The 24,748-nt window shown below is 32.2% G+C and overlaps 5 protein-coding genes across 10 annotated transcripts; 2 read left to right on the top strand and 3 right to left on the bottom strand.

Moving 5' to 3' along the window:
• Window positions 1–2: 2 nt before the first annotated feature.
• Window positions 3–984, bottom strand: LOC117207104 (cytochrome b-c1 complex subunit 6, mitochondrial). The gene is made up of 2 exons (XM_033446984.1): window positions 688–984; window positions 3–294 (listed from the first exon to the last, which is right to left on the bottom strand). The coding sequence occupies exons 1-2, from the start codon at window positions 775–777 to the stop codon at window positions 121–123; spliced, it is 264 nt and encodes an 87-aa protein (XP_033302875.1). The 5' UTR covers window positions 778–984; the 3' UTR covers window positions 3–120.
• Window positions 985–1,782: 798 nt separating this feature from the next.
• LOC117207100 (histone-lysine N-methyltransferase SETD1) lies at window positions 1,783–9,551 on the top strand. 4 transcript variants are annotated; one of them, XM_033446967.1, is made up of 10 exons: window positions 1,783–2,830; window positions 3,325–5,078; window positions 5,154–5,429; window positions 5,524–5,835; window positions 5,980–6,258; window positions 6,420–7,048; window positions 7,173–7,809; window positions 8,281–8,502; window positions 8,599–8,856; window positions 9,066–9,239. In XM_033446967.1, the coding sequence occupies exons 2-10, from the start codon at window positions 3,357–3,359 to the stop codon at window positions 9,237–9,239; spliced, it is 4,509 nt and encodes a 1,502-aa protein (XP_033302858.1). In that variant the 5' UTR covers window positions 1,783–2,830; window positions 3,325–3,356. The 4 variants fall into 4 exon arrangements, with proteins under 4 accessions (XP_033302858.1, XP_033302859.1, XP_033302861.1 ...); XM_033446968.1 differs by having other exon boundaries at window positions 1,783–2,819; XM_033446970.1 differs by having other exon boundaries at window positions 1,783–2,287.
• A 1,106-nt stretch (window positions 9,552–10,657) lies between these two features.
• On the top strand, window positions 10,658–11,453 carry LOC117207075 (mediator of RNA polymerase II transcription subunit 21). 2 transcript variants are annotated; one of them, XM_033446922.1, is made up of 3 exons: window positions 10,658–10,747; window positions 10,815–10,926; window positions 11,000–11,453. In XM_033446922.1, exons 1-3 carry the CDS (start codon window positions 10,706–10,708, stop codon window positions 11,383–11,385), a joined length of 540 nt encoding a protein of 179 aa, XP_033302813.1. In that variant the 5' UTR covers window positions 10,658–10,705; the 3' UTR covers window positions 11,386–11,453. The 2 variants fall into 2 exon arrangements, with proteins under 2 accessions (XP_033302813.1, XP_033302814.1); XM_033446923.1 differs by having other exon boundaries at window positions 10,818–10,926.
• A 698-nt stretch (window positions 11,454–12,151) lies between these two features.
• On the bottom strand, window positions 12,152–14,909 carry LOC117207073 (translation factor GUF1 homolog, mitochondrial). Of its 2 annotated transcripts, XM_033446920.1 has the most exons (8): window positions 14,693–14,909; window positions 14,418–14,572; window positions 13,760–14,279; window positions 13,437–13,676; window positions 13,040–13,305; window positions 12,739–12,953; window positions 12,433–12,645; window positions 12,152–12,362 (listed from the first exon to the last, which is right to left on the bottom strand). In XM_033446920.1, exons 1-8 carry the CDS (start codon window positions 14,764–14,766, stop codon window positions 12,237–12,239), a joined length of 1,809 nt encoding a protein of 602 aa, XP_033302811.1. In that variant the 5' UTR covers window positions 14,767–14,909; the 3' UTR covers window positions 12,152–12,236. The 2 variants fall into 2 exon arrangements, with proteins under 2 accessions (XP_033302811.1, XP_033302810.1); XM_033446919.1 differs by having other exon boundaries at window positions 13,760–14,572; window positions 14,693–14,766.
• Window positions 14,910–15,636: 727 nt separating this feature from the next.
• Window positions 15,637–17,572, bottom strand: LOC117207074 (40S ribosomal protein S6-like). The gene is made up of 5 exons (XM_033446921.1): window positions 17,484–17,572; window positions 16,652–16,856; window positions 16,392–16,537; window positions 16,000–16,200; window positions 15,637–15,898 (listed from the first exon to the last, which is right to left on the bottom strand). Exons 1-5 carry the CDS (start codon window positions 17,487–17,489, stop codon window positions 15,701–15,703), a joined length of 756 nt encoding a protein of 251 aa, XP_033302812.1. The 5' UTR covers window positions 17,490–17,572; the 3' UTR covers window positions 15,637–15,700.
• Between the last annotated feature and the right edge of the window lie 7,176 nt (window positions 17,573–24,748).

The following is a 24,748-nucleotide window of genomic DNA, read 5'->3' on the forward strand; positions in this document are numbered from 1 at the left end:
AGTTAATATTTATTGATATATTATCATTTATTCCTAGCATTACTTATTCATCTACAATGCATTGAATTAATTTGTAACATATTTTATAATAAAGATCACACATTTTTAAATAACATAATCTTACTTAAGCTTACTAAAAAGTGTTTTTGCTACGCAATGATCTACACACTCTACATAATCAATTAATTCTTCCATACAGGTTTCCTCTGTATTACTCCTTGAATTAACACGCTGATTGCAAGTGTCCAGTTTTTCTTGCAAACTGGTACATTTAGGTTGTCTCGAGCATCTTTCCTAAGAAGAAAATAATCATGTATTCTAACATTGAATTTATATTTTAATTATAACTAATATTTACAAAAATAATTTAATTGATATATTATATGTGTACATTGTAGAAACTACTTTGACAAACTGATTTTAATTGTAAAAGAAAGATGACTATAAATGAATGTGCTCCAAATTTTTTGTTACTTAATTTTTGTCACAATTGATTACATATCAACGAAAATTCTTTCAATAGTTTTATAGAAGTAAATTTTGACTTATATATGATAGAGAGATCACATTTAAAAGAATAGAATGAAACAGTAATTGCAATAACAAATAATAATTACAAACGTTAAAACTTGAGATATGAAATTCTTAATTATTGGGAACAAATATTATATAACAATTTTTACTTACACGAAGTATTTTTTGAGGATCAATCAATTCTTCTTCTTCTGCTTTTACAGTTGGCATATAACGTTGGAGAAAACTTTGTAAGAAAGACATTTTTTGAAGGTAATATTTATTTCAACCTACTCGGTTACTGTGAGCTAATTTTAAATATGCACCGAATTTTCCGACTTGTTCTGTAAAATTTAATAGATCTGTAGAAAATGTTGGCCAGACTTGCATGTCTTACAGATGGACTATAATTGACGGCAGTGTAAGAAGCTTAGGTGCGATTTCTATAAATCTTCATGAATTTAACCAATTGCAACAATACCTGAATAAAATTTCAAAAACATTTAAACTATATCTTGGACGAATAAAATCATTTCCATTGAAATGAAAATGAATGAATTAATTTATTAAAATTTAATTATTACCCATATAACTTCTTATTTATATTTCGTTTATAAACTGTTATACAAAGTGTCTCACTAATTATAGCATGATCGCTGACGAATCGATTCTATGTGTAAAAAATTAAAAAACGTAGAGTAAAATTTTTTTGTGCGCATATTTGATAAATTTTCAAATTTCATTTCCTCACAAGCAAAGCGTCGCACAAAAAAATATTTGATTTTACATTTTCGATTTATTTCCACGTGCAAAACAATCTCTTATCAATTATACACTCTTATCCAATTTAGAATTGGTCAAATTCAAGCATACTTAACAAATTTTCAAATTAGATCTTTTTGAAAAAGAAGCGGCATATGAAAAAATTTTATTCTACATTTTCAACTTGCTTTTTTACATAGGATCGTCCCCTTGCCGATTGTACTATGATTACTGGGACACCCTATATATTGCAATAATGAATATAAAGATAAGCACATTTGTAATTTGCTTATTAATATATTTATTTTATGATATTAAGTCCTTTTATTTTTAAGTTTATATCAGTGAAGAAAATATGTTATATTAAAAAATTGAGTTTGTATGAAGTAAAGCATTCATATGTATATGTATATTCGTGTGCGCATTATAATGCGCAATTTTCTTTAAAAGCAGAAAGTTGATTTGCTAATAGGAAACCAGAAAATTCTCTTAGATCAAGGTTGACCAATACGTGGATTAAATACTACACATTGTATGGGAAGAAGATTTTCAGCAATTATTTTGCAATACTGTCGTTAAGCATTTAATTACCTTTGCAAATTATTGGTAAATATACAGAATGCCAGCGGTAGGCGAGATTTTCGACTATCTTTTCAACTATACGAAAATTTGTGAATCAAGACAGAGTAGGAAACGAAAAAAAATGTTGAATATTTTGGCTCCGTTATCCGTTTACTTTGGACTTTCATTTTGGATACTTTAACGTAACAATTTTCATCGAGGAATGTTAGAAACGTTATTTCACGGATAACACAAAAATATCTATTCTCGTAGAAAATGTTAATATGAATTGTTTAGTAAAATGATTAAAAGAACCGTCATGTTCTTTATAACAAGGATGGCGTCATCTGAATCTCTGTTCGCGTAGTTTTGTTAAAGCTATGATTTCGTTGAATAACCATAAATGCATCCTAAAAATTATGTTCAAGTGGAATAAGTTTCACTGAATTAGGTAATTTGCATACCGTTGTTCGTAGTACTGATTGTTAGTTGTGAAAATTTAGGAAAATCAGGGCGCAGTGCGTTGTGCTTAACAGTCAAACATTGAGGTAGTTTTGCGCTGGTGTGTCGGAGAGGTAGTATCAATAAATCCGTATATTTTTCACTAAGAAAAATCAACGAAGAATAAAGAAAAGACAAGTATCAAGGCCGATGCATAAATCACGTCCATATAGTAAATACGACACTATACGAGCAAGTTGAAAAATTACAAGTTTTTGAAAAAACCGGAACATACCTCTGTAAAATTTAAGGGCTGTGTTTTTCCACAAAAAAGTCTTGACTCGATCGAAATTTATACAAGAAAATCAATTTGAAGGACATGATAGAAAGAATTCTTTTTACGAAATGATTGTCATATTGTTTCTTCGCACTAAACTCCAACCTAAAAACTTCGAAATGTTTAAGGTTATGTTTTATTGAAACATGAATTTCTTGCATTAACTAGCAAAGCAATTTACCTGACAAACAAAAACAATCTGGACGTAAGTTAAAAGTAAGAGTAAATTTTTTTAATATACGTTAATTTTCATATTAATAGGTAATATTATTTGTATTAACTTAAATTCATATATTTTATTTTAAGAATGATGACTGTGTATCTAATTTTGTTTAATTTTTTGTTTATTTGTAATTTTAATTTTTTAAGTGTTTAATAGTTTCACAATTTTATATATTAAAAAATATATTAGTTTTCAATCTTTAATTAATAATATGATTTTTAAACTTATATGTAATAATATAACATTTTATGTTAATATTCTGTATGTATAATGTCAAATTATAATTACTTATGTATTTAATTAAATTACTTAAGATTCACTATTTTGTGTATTTAATTACTATACATATGCATTTTTGTACTCCATTATATTACATTACATATTTATAAACAATTCAAGAAAGCTTATATATTTTATATTGGAAACTTTGATATATATAATGTGCTTTTTATGTAATACAACTTTTATCAATAACTTTTATTTGCAGCAATTTATATGAGTGGATAATGCTTGGAGGCAATGAACGGAATGGAGAGACATGGACATGGACACGGACATTCACATGCACATTCGCATCGTCATCGTCACTCACATGGAAATTTACAAAATGTATCTCAAAACTCCAGTCAATCATCAAAACATAGCCATACCCATACGCTGCATTTGCAAAAAGATACATCTATGGTTCAAACACCACAGAAACCAAGGAATTATAAGTTATTAGTTGATCCATTCTTAGTAAAGGGTGCAACAAAGTTATATAGATACGATGGCATGGTTCCAGGAGATCCAACCTATCCTGAAGTTCAACCCCGGGACCCTAGATCTCAGTTAACAAGAATTTGGACACGTTTAGAACAACTTGACTTACCTGTACCTAGATTTAAGATTGACTCTAATTACTGCGGTGAACCTCCTCCGCTGGAAGTAACGTTCTGTCATTTAAATGATAATATTGATAAAACTTTTTTATCAGATATGGTTCAAAAATTTGGAGCTGTAGAAGAACTTATTGTTTATTATCATCCTGTAACTAACAAGCATCTTGGAATTGCGAGAGTGGTGTTTGAAACTACGAAAGCTGCAAAAGCTTGTGTAGAAAAATTAAATAACACGTCTGTGATGGGTAAAGTTTTAAAAGTATTTCTTGATGCATTTGGGGAGGAGTGTAAAAAGATCTATGATGAATTAACTATGGAAAAAAAACCAGAAAAGAAAATTGAGAAAGAAATAAAGTGTGAAAATGATCAAGGGAAGCAAACTCCAATTGAAAAAATTATTAGTGAAGAAAGAGATGATTTCAGAAGTAATAAAAAGATATCCAATATAGAAAAATCAAGAGATCTGTATATAGAAAATTCAAGATACAACAAATATAGAGATTATCCTACTCCTAGTGGCAGTGCAGGAAGTGATTTAGGATATGGTACTGCGCCTAGTGAATTAAATTATTCTAGTAATTATTCTCAAAATTCTACTCCAGCTACAAATTATGATTTTTATTATAGTAGTTATCATCATCAACCTCCAAATAATTATTTAGCAAATATACCACAAAATGTATCGCAAAATCTTTCAATGCAGCAAAATTCGGGTATATGGTGGGGAAATAATACAGGGACGGCAAGTTATGCATCATCTTCTATGTGGCCTGTTCAACATGGGACAAATTTAGATAATTCTAATTCTAATCCAGTTTCAGTTTCTAAGGCTTCTAATGTAAAGGTACATCATACACCTAAGAAAGAGAAAGAAAATCAAAATGTAACAAAAAATTCATCACGAGATTCACCAATAGAGACTCGTAAAACATTAGATTTGGATACTAGAATCGCTATGTTATTGAAAGACAAAGCAGGAGGAATGGCACCACCTTTCCTACAGTTTGGTAGCGATTCTGAGGATGAAAAAAAGTCTATCACTGCAGATAATGAGATGCTCTCAGAACCACCAAGCCCTTTTCTCTCTCATGAAACATACAAATCATGTTTTGAAAAAATGAGAGAAAGGAATAAAGAACGATGGAAAGTACATGAAAATAGCATCAATCAAATTTCTGTTGATGAAGATTTAGGTAGCGTTATAAGTTCGAGCGAAGATGAAGCATTACTGGGAAGTTATAGTCCTGCACCAGATGAAATCGAACCAGAACCACCAAAAGAGCCGCCACCTCCACCTCCACCAGATGATGATAGAATGTCATTAAGTCCATTAAGTTCAGGGGATGAAAAAATTGAAGAGGTAATATTTAACACTATGAGTATTAAATAGTGAATATAAATATTTATTCATGTATCTTATTATTTAAATATACAGGTTATAGCTCAAACAGAACCTACAAGTCAGTTATATCCAGGAGCTGGCTATCCTGGACATTTAACTCATTATTCTACTAGTGATATGTACCATTGGCCAAGACCAGCACAATATCCGTACCCTTATGGAACAACATATTTACAAAGTCATTATCAACCAAATACTACATCATTTTCTGGCACAGTAGGGAATCATCAAGGAGCTAATTATTATCCATCTTTTCAATCGAGACTTCATGCTATGGCAAATCATAATATTACGAAAGATAATCCACAAGTACATATATATTTCTTAAGTGCAAATATGATATAATATCAATTTTGACCAGTTTGAATATTATTTGATTATAACCTAATTTCTGAACATTTAGGGTCCTACTATTAATGGTGTATTAAACAGAGTTGTAAATGAACTAAAACAAATTCTAAAAAGGGATTTTAACAAAAAGATGATTGAAAATACTGCGTTCAAACTGTTCGAAGTATGGTGGGACGAAAAGAAATCAGAGAAAATTCAAAATCAAGGAGGCGAGAACACCATTATTAATAACAGTAATAAGGAAGAAGGACAGAAACCTCAAGGATTATCATTACTTTTAGAACAAGGAACTCCACTTGGATTTAATTACGATGGATTTGGTCTGGGCATTAGAGCCAGCATGCCAAAGATGCCTTCTTTCAGGGTATTTATTTTCATTATATGAAAGTTTATCTTTAGTGACATTATGTATAGTAAATATTTAATAATATATAAAATAATGATAAAGTACTTATTTAAAGTAATAATACATTTTATTTAACATATTACTTAAAATTTATACTATTAGCGCAAAATCAAAGCTCCAAGCCCATTACCACAGGACGAAGATAGTCGTCAGTCTGATCATGGTGACACAGAACTTATAGGAAGCGATAGCGATCTTGACCTAGCATCAGTACAAAAAGTTAAAAGGCCAGTTACTTCTCTTCCAAGCGTTTCTTCGTCATCTTCCTCGTCATCCTCGTCGAGTGAGAGTAGTAGTGAAGAAATGAGTTGCAGTGAATCTTCCAGTAGTTCGAGTGATAGTTCCGATGAAGAAGTATGTTCTGGAAACTTTGAAGATGAGGTATATAATTTATTAAAAGTACAAATAACTATTTTCTTGTAGCTGCAAAATTGTATAATTATGTAAAATATATAATAACTAAATAACTTGTAACTATTTTCCTAAATATTCATGTGTGATACTTTTTCATATCTTTTCATAGAAATAATTATTATTTTTAGCAAGATACAGACAGTCGTTTATCAGATCATCGTCCACTGGCCTGTAACAGTGAAGATCCTGATATTCTAATGGAACTCGCAATTCAGAGATCATTAGATTGTCCAACCCCTACTGGTAGAGAGACACCAGTACCTAATATTGAAATAAAAGATGTAAATTCGAATGAATTCCCACAGTGTGATAATGAAGCTAGCCCTGTATCATCTCCATTGAAATATGAAAGTGATAAAGATGACATTGAGAAGACAAATGAAATATCTGTCAATGAGGATTATCTTGAAAAGGTTCGAACAGTGCATGAAGAGATGGAAACAAAGAATGTGGAAGATGAGATACAAAGAAAAGTAAAGAGTACTTTAGTAACACCAGGTAAACAAGAACCATGTGATATACAAAAAATGGAAAATTCTGCAGCAGAAGCTTTGATAACATTAGCTGGCCAAGATAATATTATAAGGCATAGAAGTCCGGGACCTGTACAACCAAATATTATTAGAGCTCTTCAAACTATGTCTGCTAAGTACATTAACGACGAACCTATATTAAAAGAATCAGAAAAGATCGAAATGTTTAGTGAAATACCTACCACCGATTCAGAGGAAGAAAGCTTAGAAATTAGAAGATTAAGGTGCGTAAAATTACTTACTATAAATCTAAACTTGATCAAAATAAAAATATATTCCCTAAAAGTATTGTTTTATACTACATAAACTAATGTAAAATATAATGTTGTATTGTTTTCAATTAATTAGGTATCAAGCTGAAGCTGACCTCCGACTTAATGGTCAACAGAGTCCTAAAAATTCTCAAGCTTCACAAGTGTTTATGGAGCATTCGTATTCATTACCACCAACACAATCAGAAATTACGAAGTCCGTAATTCGTACACCTTCGACACCAATGAAACCAGTGAAACTTAAATCCTCAAAGATTATGAAATTATCGAAGAGTAAAGACAAGATACACAAAGTAGAGAAACGAAAATACAATAAATACACGAAGATACATGCTCATCAAAATCATGAAGGAGAGAAAGAGAATATTGAAAATGAATATGTTTATGAGAAATATCCAAAGAAAGTTGAGGAGCCACTTGTTACATACAAAGAACGCGATCTTATGTCGGAGATGGCTATTTTGTATGAATTTTTAACCAGAGGAATAGATGCAGAGGATGTAGAATATTTAAGACGAAGTTACGAGGCTTTATTGGCCGATGATAGTCAAGGTTATTGGTTAAATGACACGCATTGGGTTGACCATCCTCCAACTGATATTCCAAGTCCTGCAAAACGCAGAAAGAGAGATGAACTTAGATTACATACGAGTGGAAGTGCAAGAACAGAAGGATATTATAAGGTTGATGTACGAGAAAAAGCTAAACATAAGGTATGTGTGACTGATCTTTTAATATAAGAATTAACATACAGTGGCGTACGAAAATATCTGAATACTTAACATAGATAACTTTTATGTATGTATATGCTACACAAAACATTTCGAAATTTTATTAACACTATAATAAGACATGATAATATTGGCAAAATTTGAGACTAATTAAAATCACAAGAAAGAGTCTTAAACATTTTTTACAATTCATTACATTTCATTTTATTTGATTGTGCTGTACTAGTATAACAAATAATTGGCTGTTCAAATACTTTGTTGATCTTTGCAAAGTGTAATGTAACTTACTTCCGTATATGTATATTTCCAAATTCGTTTTACATCTTATCTAGTCAGCTAATGAAATTTCAAAATGCTTTGTATAACATACGTAATATATTCATAAAAAGTTTTGAATATTTTTATAAGCCACTACATTAATATCTTTCTTACTATAAAATTATTTTTGTATAGCATCACTATGCGCAAAGTATACAACGAAGTAACGACGTTGAGGATAGTAATGGTCCTTATGCTGGTAGTGATGGAATAATGAATGGTCCAAAGAACAATACTAAAGCTTTAACTGGCAAAATGCAAGCTCTGTCTCGTGAGGCCCGAAGTAATCAACGTCGATTATTAACAGCTTTCGGTATCGATACTGATAGCGATCTTCTTAAATTTAATCAATTGAAAGTAAGATTTCAATTGCTTTATTTGATCATTGGCTCTAAATTATTTTCAGCTACTGTGAAGTTAATTGATATCAAATACGTTTATTTCATTTTACAGTTTAGGAAAAAACAATTGAAATTTGCTAAATCTGGTATACATGACTGGGGTCTATTTGCTATGGAGCCAATCGCTGCTGATGAAATGGTTATTGAATATGTTGGACAAATGATCAGGCCAGTTGTTGCTGATTTACGAGAGTCTCAGTACGAAGCTACCGGTATCGGTAGCTCCTACCTTTTCCGTATTGATTTAGACACGATTATCGATGCAACAAAATGCGGAAATTTAGCACGATTCATTAATCATAGTTGCAATGTGAGTATTGTACTAGTGTTTGTGTATAGTATTCCAATAATCATGGTAAAATCGACAGAGTGGACGATTCTTTATGAAAAAACAAATAAATTCAATTTTTTTACGTAGAATTTCTTCCTTACCAATTGTACCACGATTATCGAGACACCCTATAGAATAAATTTTTATAACGATATAGATCGTACTATTAATTTTCTTTTATGTTTCAGCCGAATTGTTATGCAAAAGTAATTACGATCGAAAGCCAAAAGAAAATTGTAATCTATAGTAAACAGCCGATAGGAGTTAACGAGGAAATCACGTACGACTATAAATTTCCATTGGAAGATGATAAAATCCCTTGCCTATGTGGAGCTCCTCAATGTCGGGGTACTCTCAATTGAATCGTTCATAAAACTATATTGTTCATCCCTTTTCCTGTCTTCTACATTTCATCATACCCTACTCATATTTTTGTAAATATTTCCCCATGTAAACATTTTATAAAATGCAATGGAAAAATGCTAAATTATGTTAATATGAAACTCCTCTTTTTTAACATCCTCCTCATAATTACGATAATTGCATTAAGTACCTAAAATGAATTTCAAGAACGTTATAAAATATTTATAATTTACGATTGTTTTTGTATATACATAACTTAAGGTTTTATTCCTATTATGTTTCTGTTAAAAATAAAATAAGAATTTTTAAAAGCGCTCGTGTCAACTGACAATGAAAAAAATTTCCGTTCTTTTTAACAAAGTCAGTTTAATCGAGTTATAAATATAATGCTTTTTAATAATTTTTATATATTTACGTTTCTTATAAATAAAATATGTATATGTCGATATATATATATATATATATATATATATATATATATATATATATATATATATATATGTATATATGTATATATATATATGTACGAATATATATTAAGTTTAGGGACTTTTTATGTCATTTGAGAGTAATGATATCAGCAACATTCCAGTAAGTAGGAACCGAGAACTAGGAACTATTATATCGTCTCTATGTGTTTCTTTCATATTCATAACTTCTGTTTCTAATAAAGGATATTTTTAAAGCATTTAAATGACACATAATTAATTAAAATATAAAAACGATATATATATATAAAATTGACAAAAGTTTTTTGTAATGTTCTGTTTTGTTTTTAACAAAATGTTTCGATACTTTATATTTAAAAAAGAATTATATACTTAAATGCGTTATAAACATCTAAAAAATTATATAATAATGCTATATCAAAAATAATACAATTTAAGTGACTTAATTCATAACAACACATATCAACAATTTTATTAATCAGAATATTTTAATATTAATAATATATAATTACATACATATTTTAATGTCTTTACCTCAAAAACGGAATATCAGTCAGAGTAACTATTTTATTAATATTTACTTTTATAATTTTCTATTTCTTCCTCTTTGAGGTTTTTCTTATAAATGTAAATTTATTTGTAATACTTAAGCATTTCCTAAAGACCGTCATTTTTGTTTTTCTAACATTCATTACAAGGAATAAAATTTATTAATTAAGTTGTGAATATGTTTTTCATATCGAAAACTCAAGATATCTCGTACACAAACTATCCCCAGAACTCGAAATATCTCTCTTTAATGACATGTTCGCCAACATTCAAGACCTAACAATCAAATTTTAAGATTGGAATTGAACGCAGCATGAAAGTTAATTTCTTAGAGTGAGGAACTTCACAATCGCATTTCTTAGTAAAAAATTGAATATTATAGTTGATTACAGTGATGTTATACGTAGAATACCATTATTGATCATATTATAGGAATAATATAATTTTAAGGGTTATATTTTTAAAATATGGCAGATCGTTTAACACAGTTGCAAGATACTATAAACCAGGTAATTGATTGTGTAAATTGTGTAAATAAATATAATATGTAACAATCTAATTTTTATGTTATTCCAGCAGGCAGAACATTTTTGTAACAGCGTAGGTATTTTACAACAATATTCAACACCTAGTAAATTTCCTGGTTTTGATCGTGTTGGAACACCTCAACCGCATCAACCTCAAGAAGGTACTTTTATGTATAATTTATTTCATTAAATTTCATATTGGCAGCTTATATATGAATTATACTTATATTTTAGATTATGCAGCCTTGTTTGCAACGCTTATAGCAAGATGTGCAAAAGATATTGATACCTTGATAGAAAGTTTACCGAGTGAAGAGTCATCACAAGAACTACAAGTTGCAAGCCTTAGCCGTCTTGAACAAGAAAACCAAGAAGCTGGCGAACAACTAGAGGAAGTTGTAAAACAAGGAGAAGCACTTTTGCAAAGGATTCAAGCTGCTTTGCAAGATATTGCTCAAAGTCAATTAGATATGCAGGACCCAGCATCTACGTCTATAATTAATATTAATCTTAACACTAACTCAACTTTTAAGCAAGAAAATGTAAGCTCTGTAAATACTGTATCTTCAAATAGCGCACATCAATTGTCAGATCCTTCACCTAATTCTGTAAATCAATGATATATTTGTACTATAATTTGATTTTTTGATAAATTTATAAAGGACATAAATTTTTCTACTAGTGTAAACATTGTCAAAATATTAAAATTATTAAATAAATCTTAAAAACTGTTTTATATTTATAGATAGCAAGAAATTAGTTATATGAAATGTCACGTCCCGCGCGACCCGTAGCGCGAAAGTAAAATTGGTAATTTCTTTCAAATCAAGGTAATTTAAAACGTTTATTTGAAACCGTGTTTACAGTATTTGAAGTGAAAGGCAGTTAAAGCCGTTAAAAGCTATATCTTGCGGAAACCAATCTATGTTTTTATATTTACCTAATTATGTTTTTATAACGATATTAAGACAATTTAAATTGTAAACAAAGTTGGCAGTTGAACAAACGTTGGGGATCTTCCCAAACATTTTCAAAAGAAAGACCCCGACGTTTTTTCATCACCGACAGATATAAATAAATGTAGCGACTCAGAGAAGTCAATATATTAATTACCCTTCGTCTATCGAATACAAATAATTAATTACCGTTCGTCAACCGAATGATTAGTAATAAATATAATTACGAAGAGTTAGTTATCATTTTGTCTGTCGAAGAATTAGTAATCATTACATATTGTTAATTTACTTTCGAACAACTTTAATCCTCTCCCGTGCCAGTATTCCCGCACATAGCACGTTAGCCGAAAGTGGAGCTTATTGCTAGTTGCATTAAACGTCAGTTAACGCTACCAGACGCGGCAACTAAATAGAACGTAACATGAAAATATATTTAATAATTTATTTTAACATGATATATATCTATAGTTACATTAAATATAAAAGATAAAATGATAATAATTTTTATATTTATACTATTTCTTAAAAAGATCTATGAATGTTTCTCGTGGTATAGATATTTTTCCAATCATCTTCATTTTCTTCTTCCCTTGTGCTTGTTGAGCCAATAATTTCATTCTTCTAGTGATATCACCACCGTACTGAAATAAAAAAGATTAATAACAAAAATATATAACAATATACAATGTATGATATAAAAAAATTATTTACCAGTTTCGCAGTTACATCTTTCTTGTATGGTTTTAAAGTTTCTCTTGCAATTACTTTTCCACTTACTATTGCTTGAATTACTATTTCAAACAATTGACGTGGAAGAATATCTAGCAATCTTTCACATATTTGTCTACCTGTTGTACGAGCCTTGCTAATATGTACAATAGTACTGAGTTCTTCTACTACATTACCATTTAGAGCAATATTTAACTATAACAAGCAGTTATTAATGTAGTGAAGTAAACTATAAAATATTTCAATACAAAATTATTGCATTTATAATATTAAAAAAACTATAATTACCTTTAAAATATCTGTAGGCTGATAATTATGGTCTTCATAATCAAAAGTACCATACCCCGAAGTTGCTTGTTTTAATGTATCATGGAAGTCAACAATAATTTCGTTCAGTGGCAATAAAAATTGAAACAGTGTTCTATTATGACCAATATCTTTTGCTGTTTGTTGCACTCCACGTCTTTCAAAGCATAAACTTAAAACAGCACCCACATATTCAGCTAGTATCAAAATTATAAGTTATAAGTATTTTTTTTTAATTAACTATACTATACGTAAAATTTAATTAATAATATATTAAATATACTTGGTGCTATAATAGATCCTAACACCATAGGTTCATATAATTCTTCTACAATGTTAGGATCAGGAAACTTTGCAGGATTATTGAATGAAATCATATCAGTTTTGTATTCTTTAATATTCTTTTTGCCAAAAATTTTTGCTTTATATGTAACGCTAGGTGTTGTCACAATTGAACATGTACCATATTCTTGCTCAAGTCGTTGCATAAATACTTCCATATGTAGTAAACCTAAAAATCCAAGTCTCCAACCATGTCCAAGAGCTACACTAAAAAAAAGAAGATATAAAGTGCTTAGATAAAGTAAGTAGATATAAAATATGTCTATTATTTTGTACCTGTATGTCTTCCATTTTATTTAACTGATTTAATAGGCTTAGAAAATATTAGAAAAAAATACCTAGTTTCCATTTCAATAGTAACGCTACTATCATTCAATGTTAATTTTTCAATAGCAGTTCTCATAACTTCAAATTGCGATTTTTCAATTGGATAGACGCCTGAAAAAACCATTGGTTTTGGAGTTTTAAATCCTAATAAAGGTTCAGCAACATGATCTTTTAAATGTAATGTATCTCCAATAATCATTTCCTTGGAAGACCTCATGTTGCATGAAATACATCCTATTTGACCTGCGAACCTAAAATATACTATTATGTTATTATATTATGTTATATTATTATATAATTAATAATGTAATATTTTCATAAAATTCATATTTACAATTTATTTACATTTTCTTCAGAAGGTCTCAATAGTGACATATTTTTAACTTCGTACGACTTCTTAGTATACATTGAAACAATATGTAGTTTAAGGGATAAAGATCCTTCCTTAATATATATCAATAAAATTGTTCCTTTATATTTATCATACCAACTGTCAAATATCAAAGCTCTGAAAGGTTTGTCTCTACATACATCAGGTGGTGGGATTCTTTCTACTATGGCATCTAAGACTTTAAGCACTCCAGTACCTAATTTAGCAGATATTTTTAAAACATCCGACTCTGTTATATCAAATAATGTTTCTAATTGATTTATAACTCTCTCAGGTTTGGCAAATTTTAAATCTATTTTATTAATTACTGGTATTATAACTAGATTATTTTTCATAGCTAAGTGAAAGTTAGCCACAGTTTGTGCTTGTACACCATCATTAGCATCTACTACCAGAACTACTCCTTGGCAAGGAGCTAATGAACGATGTACTTCAGCAGAGAAATCAACATGACCAGGTGTATCTATTAAATTAAGAAGATATTTAATTCCTTTATATGTATAATTAAGTGAGGCTGTTTGTGCTTTAACTGTGATTCCACGTTCTTTCTCAACTTGTAGTTTATCTAATATTTGTTCACCAGAGTTAATTTTCACTGCACCTGTTATTTCCAAAAGTCTATCAGCAAGTGTGCTTTTGCCATGATCAACATGTGCCACAATGCTAAAGTTTCTAATATTTTCTATTGGTAAATCATATTCTTTGGTAACTTCTGAGTTTGTAGAATAAAATCTATTAAAATAATATAAATGTTGCCTACAAACCAAACACATGATTAATATCAGTTTCAAACAATATTTTATCCCTTTGTTTAAAATATTTAGAATTTTAAACATAAAAAGTACAGAATATTTGAAAAAGGGGTATAATACTTACCTTATGCGTATTTGGTTAATTTTACAATTTCTATGAAGTGACCATACATCATAAATAAATTTGTTTATCTTCATAATGAAATGATATAGTCGTTATTTAAGCACCAAAAGTGCGCAAATAGATATTCAAATATAATAAGTTGTCTTTATTAACGTATTATTTTCGGTTCTATTCATACATATGATTTGGTCATACATATAGTTATAATATAATGATTAAATCATTATTTTGTACTTTATTAAAATTTTAAATTATATCGTTAACAATATTTACGAGTAAATAAGAAAATTTAAAATTAAACTCATACTGGACTTTTCATTGATCAATCAACGATAACGTCAACAAAATTGTTACTTAGTGTACAAATAATGAGGTTATGTAGATTATGCTTATATATATAGTGTCTATCCAACGAGATGAGACAGTAAACGTAAATATTATTTGACTGCTACAGCTGCAATATACAGATTAAACATACTTAATCTACAATCTACATATGTATCTCCGTATATATTATTTGAAATGGAAGAGTTAGATTCATTACAGAATATCAAATAGAATATGGAATATATTGTGATGTCTTTATATAAAAAATGTATGTAAAATTAAAACAAGAAGTATCAGACAAGATTACTTTGCTGTAAACATGGGGTAAAAAATTCTATCGCATTTAATAAACTTAGAATCTGCTAGATCTAAACTTTAGTATAATGTTAAGAAATTAAATTCGATACTCGTCTTAAATTAAGAATAATATTAAAGTAACTGTTGATGTTGCTAAACATTATAATTAGGCTTAAATCATTTCAGAATCTTTAAAAATTACTAATTAATTAAAATGATAAGCCTCTATCTTACGTATATGCTGTATAAATTTAAATGAATATAATAGTGAATAAATGAACATTACGAATATGGAACATATGAGTGAGGCCAACAAAATATTACAACATATTTATACACAATTTATTAGTTTCATATTGTATTAGGCTGTATCATTGCACTCTTTTACTTCTGAATGGTAGGTGCAGACTGATTGGATGATTTGGAATCTCGCATAGAAGCGCTACGTCTTCGTTTTAGTTCTTCTTGACGCCTATTCTTAGCTTCCTTTTGCCGTTGTGCTAACAGCTTCGCATATTCTGCTGCTTGTTGCTTGCGGGCCAAGCAACGCCTCCTCTTTAGAGCCAGTCTATGCCTCTTTCTCTATATAAAGATATTTTTATTTTATTATAAACCCCATACTTGTGGAAAAGTTTTAACCGAAACAAACCACTAATATAGTACAGATACATATATGTACAAACCTGGAGTGTAAGTGGGGTAATAAGACGTTGAATTTTAGGAGCTTTCGACCGCTGTGGTTTGCCCTCTTTTTGAATTGGTCGTTTCACAACGAATCGACGGACATCATCTTCCTTGGATAAATTAAATAGCTTGCGAATTTTGCTTGCCCTCTTGGGTCCTAAACGCCGCGGTACTTCCTTGTCAGTTAAATCCGGGATATCCTGTAACAATTTAATCAACTTATACATTAAATGCTTCGCTGTACATTGAGAAAAAGTGCAAATTACATAACACAGTTTATCAAATCAAGAGACGATATTTAATTTTCCTCGTTTAATAATCGATAATAAGTCAATTCTAATACACGCTCTGAAACATGGATAATAGATAGAAAGTACAGACAAATTAATACCTTTTCTCCTTTTTTGACAATGACGAGAGCAAGTACTGACAGGTTGGAATCGACAATGCATCCACGAACAGATTTACGTTTACGCTCACCATCACGTCTAGGTCTATAGCATGAATGTCCTTTTGAGAGCAGTAAACGTACGCGCCCTAGATACAGGAATTTTTAAAAAATTAAAATCAATGCATTGTATCAAATCTATAAAATTCATAAACACATAAAGCTGTTACAAATGAAATTAAAATATAAAATGCTTGTGTTACCATTAGTCAGAACACCCTGTTTCATAGGAAATCCTTGTTTATCATTGCCGCCCGAGATACGAACGACATATCCTTTCCATTCGTTACCGAGAGCATCAGCCTCTACTTCTGCGCCCATACGCTTTTCATAAAAAATTCTCAGCTTATGCTCATCGGAGATTTCAAACAGTTTCTGACATCCTGTTGCAGGATATGATACATTCAACTAGAAAACACATAAATATCATACAGAATATGCAAAGATTTAACAGCCTTTGTCAGTTTATTCAACGTACATAATCAAATAAAAAATGTTCTATATACATAGCTGCATAAAGCTTTATTAAAAAGTTAGAACAAAAATTCAAATTACAAGGGGAATTGTAAGAAACTCGTAATTATTATGGTATAAAACAATAGTAGATATATCACCTTGTAGTAAGGCTTCAACTGACTTATATTTATAAAGTATTTTTTGCTTGATAATAACCATAAAATATATTCACAAAGGTCGGCTGTTTATACTTGTACAGTGAAATATAGGTTAAACGTCTAAGACATTTTAATGAGGTTATGCTTATTTCCATTTTATAATAATGAAAATTGTAAATCTTAATGCTCTATATGAAGAAAAATTAATTATTTCTCTTTTACATATGACCTGCTTTATGTTCTTCATAATGACAAAGTTAAATAAAATGTGTTATATTTTAATACTGGTTAAGCATACAGATAAACGAATGTTTCATAAATTAGATATATCTAAAATTATTCATAACATTTCAATAGACAAATTTGCATGGAAACAGTTCGTAATATTTGTTAAGTTTTGAAATTTACATTGGTTACGTACTTTCATTGTGACAAATATCAAGCAGTGCAGCGACCTATAAATAGAAAGACCGTATATCACACTTGCGGACAATGAGCACGTAATAGAGTACGTACACCGGATATCCGGTTTAAGTCCAATGAAATATTAAAGTGAAAATAACAATAAACAAAATCCTCACAAATCTGTAAACAAATCATATTCATATTTATGTTTATTATATTCGAAACGTTATAATATATGTCGGGTTTACATTAGAATTATGGTTAGGGGCGTAAAACGAATTTTCGTTTAGATTACACGTTGTCGTTATGCAATAGAGAAGACATTGGCTAGTGCAAATACGATTATCATAGAACCGGACAAGTAACCGTAGTAATTAGATACTCGAGAAACTAATGACAATGATCCTAGGTTCAATAACGAATCCGCGGTCGACGGGATGATAAATGAACATACTCACAAAATCTAAGTCGGACGCGTAATATTCACTGGTTGTAAAGGGTTACTCTTTTCGTCGATGAGATTGTCACGTAATTTTTAGGGTTGGTTGGTGAAAATAAAATATAGTTGAGTCGTAACACAACAATTAACTTTGTTTTAATCAACCTTTATTGTGAATTCACCAATCACAATGTAACACGCACTGAATTAGCATAAATCACAATTCACTCCAACCATGTTATGTAAGACTTAGTTACAACAATACATTAAGTACGCGACTTATAAGGGTAGAGACCGATATAGATATGTTGACTATTCTAAGGATACAGAATAAGTGAAGTTTTACTGACGATACTGTGTCTGAGGAAAGCTAGGGGTCGGTGTGTCTAAGGACACGGGACTATCGGATTTGTTGATGACAATTTTGGTTAAGGAAGCGAGGGCAGTAGACACCGTCTCCGATTGGATAATAAGACGGTTGGTGGACCAGGAAGGGTTTTAGCCGCCCTCGCGAGAAAGTTGCCAACGGAACATACCAGATGTGGAGAAAACCAACTTTCTAAGCTAACACGTGGTAGACAATAAACGTAAAGGGAAATCTAAGACAGGAAATACTCGCTTGGTCCGAAGGACCTTAACTATGAAAATGCCAAGGCCCCTGGTGGGCACTTAAGACTATTGAGGGTGCGCGCCAAGGATATGCAGACATCTGGGTACCATCCTGTCCGTAGTGTGTGGCGTGGTCTCTGATGTGAATTGACGTTACAAGATCGCGAGAGAGAAAGAATTTCCCGTTCCGATGATGCCACAGAGGAAAACTATATTGGGGTGTGTCTAAGGGCACGAGATCATCGGATTCGTCGAGAAAAGCCTTCGTTCAGAAAGTAAGGGAAATTCACGTTGCTGCTAATTGGTCAATCTCCATATCGGTGGTTAGAAAAAGATGCTAGCCGCTCTCGAGGGATAGTTGCTAGTGGGAGACGCCGCTCGTTAAAAAATAGGTCTCCCCTATTTTCCCGTAGTTGGAACAAAGATTGTTTGTCTATTTGAAGGACTTTAGTTAGCTAAATCTTAAGATTTATAACGGGCCCTCGGGCTAGCTGAACATGTACTGCGGAGACGCATCGACATCTGGCAATCATCTTACTCGAAGAATAGGGTCTGCGTGTGGAGAGCTACGGGATAGAGACCGTTGGAATGTTTACTGTCGAGTGTTACAACTATTTCCTTTTTAAGGAGAGCTATAGAATTACTCCATGCCTTTGTTAGACAAAGCGTTCATCCCGCGACCGCGGCTATGTTTGGCGACTGGCTGTCGCCTCGAACCCAAGCTCATTATTACAAATCTCGAACACATACAATCGGATTGAATGACGACAATTGCTTAATTACGGCAATGGTTAGAACCTAGATTACAGTGTTAAAGGATTTTCCCAAAGTTCCAAAGGGAAGGTTCTGGGGTTCTTTCATCTCCGACAAGTAGATAATAATAGTAATAATAATAGTATTATTAGTAGTATAATAGTAGTAATAGTAATAGTATTATTATTTATTATTATTATTTATTCTTAGTCCGTGCCTTTCGGCTTTGGACGACTTTCGGTTTACATCTCTTATACTGCTCTTACATCACATCTGTTTCTCTCACTCTAGCACTTCTATTATTATATATTGCTTATATCTATCTATTGCATCTTGCTTGCTCTATCTCTAATAACTAACTGCCAACTTATATCTAACGCTTATAACTAAGTGCACATTCCTTCTTTGGCTGTTTCCTTGCTGTGCTTGCTCCCTGTCGTTCCTCCCCCTCTTTTGCTACTCTTCTCTTCTCTATTATCGCTTTCAGTTCCGCCAGTCCTTCTCCAATCTCATTCAGTATTTCTACCATGTTCCTTGCTCTTCCTGTTATCTCACATTCCTCTACCACGTGCTTCAAGTCCTCCTCTCCTTTTTTGCATAATCTGCATCCTCTTTCTCCCTCCTCTTTCTCCCTCCTCTTTCCAGTGTTCCCTTGCCCTGGTTTCGTTACCACATCTAAATCTTGCTACCATACTTCTGTCCTTCCATTTCATCTTTCCTTCTAGATACTTTGGTAGCCCTTCTTTTGCTATGTTTCCGTAATATCTGTTGTACTTCGATTCCCTTATCCTTTTCTCTCTCTCCTCTGTTTCTCTTTTCCCTCTTTCATCTATGATTTGGTTAGCTATCATCCTTTCTTGTCTATCTGCTGCCTCCACTTGTGACCTTCCCTCTCTCGCCTCCTCTAACCTCATTTTTTTTTCCTTGCTTTTTTCCCTTCTTGGCCCTTTCCCCAATTCCTTTCTCTCTCCTTTATACATTCCTTTATTAATTTCTTCTTCGATTCTAAGGCTTTCTCCTCATACTTCACTGCTCTTTTCAGTGCCTTTTCTCTTATTTCCTCTATCTTGCACTCCTCTCTCAGAATGTAATTTGGCGTTGTTGTGTTTAAGCTTAAAATCCATCTCACGTATCTCCTTTTTGCCCTGTCCAGTCTCTCCTCTATGTTCCATCCCCATACCTCCGCTCCAAACAGCGCTACACTCTCTACCAGTGCTCCAAACATCCTCATTCTCCTCTTGTAGTCCCTTTTAAATATCCTTTCCCTACGCTCCATGTCTTCTTCATCGCAATTGTCGCCCCCTTTTTCCTGTCTTGAATATGTTTCTCGTCACTCCCATTTTTCTGCAGTATGTATCCTAGATACCTAATTTCATCCACTTCCTCTAGTCCTTGCTCACCCCATCTCCATTTCCTTTGCCTCCTATTGTTTCTTCTCTTTTCAAACACTACTACTTTTGTCTTTTCCGTGCTCAATTCCAGTTCCACTTCCTTTAGGACTGTCTTAAATCTCTTCATCATTTCCTTTAACTCCTCTTCTCTATCCGCTATCAATACAATGTCATCTGCATATGATAGTGACCATACCTTACTGTCTCCTACCACTATGCCTCCTACTTGACCTTTCCTTATTTCCTCTTCCAGCCCTGCCACATAGATGTTAAATAGTGTCGGGCTCAGCGGGCACCCTTGTCTCACTCCCCTCACTGTCCAAAACTCTTTTGTGTTATTGTTCCTGATCTTCATTACGTTCTTTGTCTCCTCGTATATCTCCTCTATCCTTCTGGTTAACTTCTCGTTAACCCCCATTCTCCTCATTATCTCCCCCAGCTTCTTCCTGTTGACCCTATCCTTAGATCCGCGAAGCATGCACATAGCTTCCCTCTTTTCCCGCTCAATTGTTTGTTTATTATGTGGTCAATACGTTCACTGCGTCTATCACTCCTCTTCCTTTCCTAAACCCGAATTGGCTCTCTCCCAGCTTGTCTTCGATCTCCATCTTCAGCATTCCTGCATAAATCTTATATGCCGTGTCCATTAACGTGACCCCTTTGTAGCTCTTCACTGCTCCCTTGTCCCCCTTTTTGTAAATCGGACATATTACGCCTTTTCTCCAGTCTTCAGGTATCCCCTTTCCATTCCATATTTTTCTTAGCATCTCCCATAACGCTTCCCCCACTTCCTTCGGCGCATACTTCCATACCTCGTTTTCCAAGCCATCTCCCCCCGTTGCTTTTTTCTCTTTCAAGTTTCTGATTTGGAATATCACCTCTTCCTTCTCTATGTTGTCTTCTCTCTCCTCCTTTGATTCCTCCTCCGCTCTCCATCCTTCTATTCTTCTGTCCTCTTTGCTTTCTGTCCCCTCTAACATTTCCATAAAATAATTTTTCCACTCCTCTTCCCTTATATCTTCGTCTACAACCTCTTTTCTTCTTCTATATTTATTTATGTATTTCCATGCTTTTTGCTCTGTTTTGATCTTGTTGATTTTCTCCATTTCTTACTCTTCCTGCTTCTTCTTTCTTTGTTTACACCACTGTTTAAATGCCTTCTTCTCCTCTATGAATTCTTCTCTGCTGCATTTTCCTTTCCTAAATTTTGTCATTTTCCTTCTTATCTCCCTTTTCCTTGCTTTCCATTCCTTATCACACCATACCTTCCCTCAAGTGCTCCAGTTCCTTACTTACTCTCTTCTTTGGTATTGCCTCGTTTATCTTCTTAATTTCTGTCCACATTTCCTCTACTGTTCTTCCCCTGCTTGCCCAGTCTTTGCACTCCTCTAAATATCTTCTCAAACTTTCTGTTTGTTCGACCAATCGCGGGGAGACGTAGTCGCTAGGAGAGACGTCAACGGGAGTCGTAAATTCCCGTTACGACTATAACAATCGACATCACGACTTGATCCATCCCCTGATTTCCGTTGAGATAATAGGGGTGATTAAGTTTGTATAACACTGTGATTCACAGAATTATAAATTATATATTTCCAACACTTAGATTACATTGATGAGCATAGATAGATAGATGATCACTTATCGCACGAAGATAAGATAGATATGTACGTTAGAGCAGGGCTCTTATAATTGGATTTAATGTATTAGTGGACGTAGCACTATAAGATATTTAGGAGAGGAAATGTATGCTCGACAATATCGAGACCGACTCTCGCGTTATGCTTAGACTGCCCCGATAGGCATTAGCGTTAGACTTAGTAGTTGACTTTTCCAACGATGTAGAAGAAGTGAAGTTGAGTGACGATGCTGTGTCGGAGGAAAGCTAGTGATGGGTGTGTCTAGCGCACGGGATCATCGGATTTGTTCATGCCATTTTAGGTCAGGAAGTGACGAACGAACGAAGGTTGGTGGACTAGGAAGGGTTTTAACCGCCCTCGATAGAAAGTTGCTAGTAGGAATCATCGTACATGAGAAAAACTAACTTTCCCGTGTCAAGCCGTAGTAAACAATAGTCTTTGGAAACTGATTTAGAAAAGACATTTGTTGGGTCTGAAGGACCTTAGGAGGCAAGTGACTCGGGTTTATGACGGGTGCTTAAGGCTATTGAGGGTACGCAGTACGGAAGAGCGGACATCTGGTGTCCGTCTGGCCCGCGGTGTGTGATCTGGGCCAGGCAGGGAGTCGCCCGGCGTAACAGTCATAAACTTGCAACTTAGTAAGAGTTAGATTCAAATACCTCGAAATAAGGTTTCGAGCACGCGAAATAAGGTTTACGATACAGTATAACGTTATATGGTATACCATTATATAATATTACGTTATAACGTATTGTGCTATATGGCATTGCGTATATAGTATAACGTAATTATACGTTATAACGCTATACCTAATAACGTAATACGTTATAACGTTATACCATATAACATTATATTATATAACGTAATACGTTATAACGATATACCATATAACGTAATACGATATAGCGTTTTACCATACAACGTAATACGTTATAACCTTATACCATATAACGTTATGTTATATAGCGTAATAAGTTCTAACCTTATAAAATATAACGTAATACATTATAGCGTTATACCACATAACGTAATACGTTATAACGTTATACCATATAACGTAATACGTTATAGCGTTTTACCATATGACGTAATATGTTATAACGTTATACCATATAACGTTACGTTATATAACGTGATAAGTTCTAACGATAGACCACATAACGTAATACGTTCTACGGTTATACTATATAACGAAATACGTTATAACTTTATACCGTATATCGAATTACGTTATGACGTTATACCATATAAGGTAATTCGTTATAACGATATACCATATAACGTAATAAGTTATAGCATTATACCATATAACGCAATACGATATATCGTTAAACCAGATAACGTTATGTTATAAAACTAAATACGTTATAACGTTATACCGTATAACGTTATACGTTATAGCGTTATACCATATGGCGTAATACGTTATAACGTTATAACGTATATCGAATTACGTTATAACGTTATACCATATCAGGTAATTCGTTATGACGATATTCCATATAACGTAGTACGTTATAACGTTATACCATATAAGGTAATACATTATACCGTTATACCATTTAACGTAATACGTTGTAACGTTATACCATTTAACGTAATACGTTGTAACGTTATAACATATGACGTTATACCATATAAGGTAATACGTTATAACGTTATAACATACAACGTTATACCATATAACGTAATACGTCATATCGTTATACCATACAACGTTATACCATATAACGTAATACGTCATATCGTTATACCATGTGACCTTATACCATATAACGTAATACGTTATGACTTTATACCATATAACGTAATACGTTATGACGTTATACCATATAACGTAATACGTTATACCGTTATACCATTTAACGTAATACGTTGTAACGTTATACCATTTAACGTAATACGTTATAACGTTATACCATATAACGTAATCCGTTATAACGTTATACCATATAGCGTAATATAACGTTAATCCATATAACGTAATACGTTATATCGTTATACCATCTAACGTAATACGTTATAACGTTATACCATACAACGTTGTACCATATAACGTAATACGCTATAACGTTATACCATACAACGTTATACCATATAACGTAATACGTCATATCGTTATACCATACAACGTTATACCATATAACGTAATACGTCATATCGTTATACCATGTGACCTTATACCATATAACGTAATACGTTATGACTTTATACCATATAACGTAATACGTTATGACGTTATACCATATAACGTAATACGTTATAACGTTATACCATACAACGTTATACCATATAACGTAATACATTATAACGTTATACCATACAACGTTATACCATATACCGTAATACGTCATAGCGTTATACCATATGACGTTATACCATATAACGTCTTACGTTATAACGTTATACCATATAACGTAATACGTTATAACGTTATACCAAATCAGGT

Source organism: Bombus bifarius, unplaced genomic scaffold (assembly GCF_011952205.1).
Source record: "Bombus bifarius isolate JDL3187 unplaced genomic scaffold, Bbif_JDL3187 scf7180000008019, whole genome shotgun sequence".
NCBI lineage: Eukaryota > Metazoa > Arthropoda > Insecta > Hymenoptera > Apidae > Bombus > Bombus bifarius.

What these genes read in the sequence shown, in the direction of transcription:
- LOC117207104 (XM_033446984.1), bottom strand. Translation starts at nt 777, where the DNA reads ATGTCTTTCTTACAAAGTTTTCTCCAACGTTATATGCCAACTGTAAAA. An exon ending in ATCCTCAAAAAATACTTCGT is followed by an intron (nt 295 to 687) that starts GTAAGTAAAAAT and finishes TTTTCTTCTTAG; the next exon opens with GAAAGATGCTCGAGACAACC.
- LOC117207100 (XM_033446967.1), top strand. Translation starts at nt 3,357, where the DNA reads ATGAACGGAATGGAGAGACATGGACATGGACACGGACATTCACATGCA. An exon ending in GGGATGAAAAAATTGAAGAG is followed by an intron (nt 5,079 to 5,153) that starts GTAATATTTAAC and finishes TTAAATATACAG; the next exon opens with GTTATAGCTCAAACAGAACC. An exon ending in TTAGAAATTAGAAGATTAAG is followed by an intron (nt 7,049 to 7,172) that starts GTGCGTAAAATT and finishes TCAATTAATTAG; the next exon opens with GTATCAAGCTGAAGCTGACC.
- LOC117207075 (XM_033446922.1), top strand. Translation starts at nt 10,706, where the DNA reads ATGGCAGATCGTTTAACACAGTTGCAAGATACTATAAACCAG. An exon ending in TGCAAGATACTATAAACCAG is followed by an intron (nt 10,748 to 10,814) that starts GTAATTGATTGT and finishes ATGTTATTCCAG; the next exon opens with CAGGCAGAACATTTTTGTAA. An exon ending in ACCGCATCAACCTCAAGAAG is followed by an intron (nt 10,927 to 10,999) that starts GTACTTTTATGT and finishes CTTATATTTTAG; the next exon opens with ATTATGCAGCCTTGTTTGCA.
- LOC117207073 (XM_033446919.1), bottom strand. Translation starts at nt 14,766, where the DNA reads ATGAAGATAAACAAATTTATTTATGATGTATGGTCACTTCATAGAAAT. An exon ending in GAAGAAAATGTAAATAAATT is followed by an intron (nt 13,677 to 13,759) that starts GTAAATATGAAT and finishes AGTATATTTTAG; the next exon opens with GTTCGCAGGTCAAATAGGAT. An exon ending in AGCCTACAGATATTTTAAAG is followed by an intron (nt 12,646 to 12,738) that starts GTAATTATAGTT and finishes TGCTTGTTATAG; the next exon opens with TTAAATATTGCTCTAAATGG.
- LOC117207074 (XM_033446921.1), bottom strand. An exon ending in TTGTCAAAAAAGGAGAAAAG is followed by an intron (nt 16,201 to 16,391) that starts GTATTAATTTGT and finishes AAATTGTTACAG; the next exon opens with GATATCCCGGATTTAACTGA. An exon ending in TTACCCCACTTACACTCCAG is followed by an intron (nt 15,899 to 15,999) that starts GTTTGTACATAT and finishes ATCTTTATATAG; the next exon opens with AGAAAGAGGCATAGACTGGC.